At 33.7% G+C, this 2,972-nt stretch overlaps 1 protein-coding gene across 2 annotated transcripts; it reads right to left on the reverse strand.

The window, feature by feature from the left end:
• Positions 1–223: 223 nt before the first annotated feature.
• On the reverse strand, positions 224–2,685 carry LOC107916232 (DNA replication complex GINS protein SLD5). 2 transcript variants are annotated; one of them, XM_016845388.2, is made up of 6 exons: positions 2,335–2,685; positions 1,773–1,895; positions 1,477–1,559; positions 1,230–1,339; positions 628–730; positions 224–525 (listed from the first exon to the last, which is right to left on the reverse strand). In XM_016845388.2, exons 1-6 carry the CDS (start codon positions 2,509–2,511, stop codon positions 426–428), a joined length of 696 nt encoding a protein of 231 aa, XP_016700877.1. In that variant the 5' UTR covers positions 2,512–2,685; the 3' UTR covers positions 224–425. The 2 variants fall into 2 exon arrangements, with proteins under 2 accessions (XP_016700877.1, XP_016700878.1); XM_016845389.2 differs by having other exon boundaries at positions 224–522; positions 2,335–2,655.
• Between the last annotated feature and the right edge of the window lie 287 nt (positions 2,686–2,972).

Raw genomic sequence — 2,972 nt, forward strand, 5'->3', positions numbered from 1 at the left:
AGTGATATAACAATAAAAATAAACTACCAACATCTTTCACCCCCTATAAATCCAGTTTGGTAATGAATTTAATAATAAACAGTCTTATCTTATTTGATGAATGATCAGCAAGTACGTCTTTCACCCTCTATAAATCCAGTGGCATGTTAAGACCCTCAACTGAGAGAACCCCCGTCACTTAAACTTTTATCAGACCAAAAAAACAAACATAACAACATCTAAATGCATAGACATGGAAGCTTAAATTTCAAAGAATCCTCATCACCATGTATGTTCCGAATTTCAACAGCGTGCCTAACTACCAACTACCAAGTACCCAGAAATCTTAGATGCAGAACAAATTCGTATTTACAAATTGTAAAAGTCAGAATCAGTTTTTTATACCGTCTTTATATTGCTGCTATTGCTACAAATTAGGTAGGCTCTTAAACTAAACTGATATTTCCACTCATCAGTTCCTCTTGAAAGGGCCTGTAACGCAAAATGCATAGATCTCCAGGCACCATTTGAAAGTGGTCATCCCTGCTAGATGAATGGTAACAGTTTTGTTAGCTAGTAAACTGGAAAGGAATGGCATTTACTAATTCTAAGAGCAGAAGCTATAAACAAGTGAGAATAGCGAATTGCCTGCTATCAAAGCTTGCAGATTGCCTGCTGCCATCAAGGTACAAAGGCCTTGTTGCTCTCTCGCATTTGGCAACAACAAATGTGTCTAGTTGTGGCTCTGGAACTGAAAATCATAGACATAAATCAATAATCAATAGGCAAATTGTAAACAAAATTGCAGTCAATGAGTGGACTTTGTTTTCAAATCAACCACAAGTTCCAAGTACTTGAACAGAAATCACTCAAGAAAAACAAACTAAAGCCTGTTAAGGTGTAAACCTAAGAAAGAACTAGTTACAAATTGCAATGTAATGAAAGTAAACAAAATACATGTACATGAATTACTTTCTAGTTATGTTACTCAAACTCAAGTATTTGTTTGACATGACTATATTTTTTTTTCTTCTGATTTTTTCTATATATTTCTAAGATCATATCCCCATGTGTACTGGACATGATACTTCAAGAAAAATCATGCTTTACTGGCATGACCAAGGATTTCCTGTTCTTGTCATTCCAAGCACCACATACTATTAACTCCAAAGCACAGATGAAACCTGAACAGGAAAAGTGATGCCTTATCAAGGAAGTGTAAATGTTGGAGAAAAGATTATTTCAATTACCCATATCATCTTCTTCACTTATAATCGACTGCTTTAATACAGACTGATAATTATCAGGCAATTTTGACAGAACAGTTTCTTCAAGATATTTCCCAATATCACGAATACACCTGAAACCATGAAATCAAGTTTTAAAGATAACTTTTCGGATATATTAAGATGCTCATCTATACCCAGAATATGGGGTTTTAAACCAGGTTTGCCAAATAAACTTAAGAAATATAATTCAACTCTCAGAGCCTTTTACCTTTCGGTAAACTTTTCCTCTTCTATTGAAAGCCGGTTCCTATAAGTATCCATTTTCCAGATATGAAACATGAATTTCTCAATCTGCACCAACACCATGACCCAGAAATTCAATGAGAAAATATAAGAGATTTCAGGCAGCAATTCATACAGAAATCAGTAAATGGCAGAACCAGAATGGTTCAATTTGATCTCAAACTCCATTCGAAGAATAGTATCATTTTTCAGCATTCCCAGGAACAACACAAGCTGAAGATACAACCAAAAGAAAACAGACAGGAAGAATTAGAAGTCCACCTTCTGCAGCCGAACCCGAAGATAAGATCTCAGCAAAAATTGAGCCCTATCCAGGTCCATCTGATACAGTGATGCAATGAGAGGATCATGACCACTTTCTGCAAAGTCGTCTACTGTTTCCTCCTGCAAATTTTGCACCAATTCAGTCTCAAAGAAAAGGAATAATTTTTCGACAGGACTTTGATTTTTTTTTCATCGGGTTCAAAATCCGGAGAAATCTTGGGCACTAAAGCTGAAATTGCAACTATAGAGTTAAATTCTACCTATTGAGAAAATTGTAAACCTTAATTAACATGTTACAATAGGTTAACTTTCAATTTAATCTCAAAATCAGTTCCTACAAGTATTCAATTAAGATTAACTTCTCTCTTAAATATTAAAAAAAAAAACCAGATCGAAAACGTTTCGACATTCCAGTAAATAACGTAAATAGAAGCAAACAAAAAAAAATATAGAAACGTATAATTGAAAATAATTATAGGTTAATCTTTATTTGTCAATGTAGAATTTCCCAAAAAACAAACAGAAAGAGAGGGTTATGTATGAGACTGAGAAATAGTACCATCAACTGGATCTGCTCTTTAGCTCTTTTAACCAGAGCTTCCTCGAAAGGAAGGATCTCAGGAGACGCTTTCTCATTACGCCATGCTCTCTTCAAGAGCTCCACATCGGTCGTCGAAATTAACGTCTCGTAATCATCGATCTGTTCCGCCGACCACTCTCCGGCACCCGACGCCATTCTATCTCTCTTTTTCTAGGGTTCTGAATCGACTCTAAAATGACTACTTAACCAGAGAAATTTTCAATTTAGACGAAAAAAATGCGATCGGAGTTGGCGCCAAAAGCAAAAGTAAAGGATCGAGTGTTTCCAAGAGCAATACATGACGCTTTTGTTAACACCATTAGATTGCCTAGTTAAAAACAGACGGCTTTGATGGCGTCTTATCCACTCAAACGAATAGCCAAAGGGGAATCTCTCTCTTGATAAATTATTAATTATTAATTATTAATTAATCTATAATCTATATAAAATTACGAGTTTTTAAAAAAATGAATCGAAGAAAATATTATTTTTTAATCATATTACTAAATTAATAATTATAATTTAATTTAAATAATTTTTAAATATAATAATATAATTGATAAAAATATAAGTATATAATATGGATGAGAATACTTTTTTTTCTATCATATTATTAA

The sequence above is a fragment of the Gossypium hirsutum genome, chromosome D10 (assembly GCF_007990345.1).
Source record: "Gossypium hirsutum isolate 1008001.06 chromosome D10, Gossypium_hirsutum_v2.1, whole genome shotgun sequence".
Classification (NCBI taxonomy): Eukaryota; Viridiplantae; Streptophyta; class Magnoliopsida; order Malvales; family Malvaceae; genus Gossypium; species Gossypium hirsutum.

Excerpts from the sequence above, each read along its gene's own strand:
- LOC107916232 (XM_016845388.2), bottom strand. The coding sequence starts at position 2,511 with ATGGCGTCGGGTGCCGGAGAGTGGTCGGCGGAACAGATCGATGATTAC. Across the intron at positions 1,560-1,772 it reads TTCGGGTTCGGCTGCAGAAG|ATTGAGAAATTCATGTTTCA; the intron begins GTGGACTTCTAA and ends GTGTTGGTGCAG. Across the intron at positions 731-1,229 it reads AAGTGAAGAAGATGATATGG|TTCCAGAGCCACAACTAGAC; the intron begins GTAATTGAAATA and ends TATGATTTTCAG.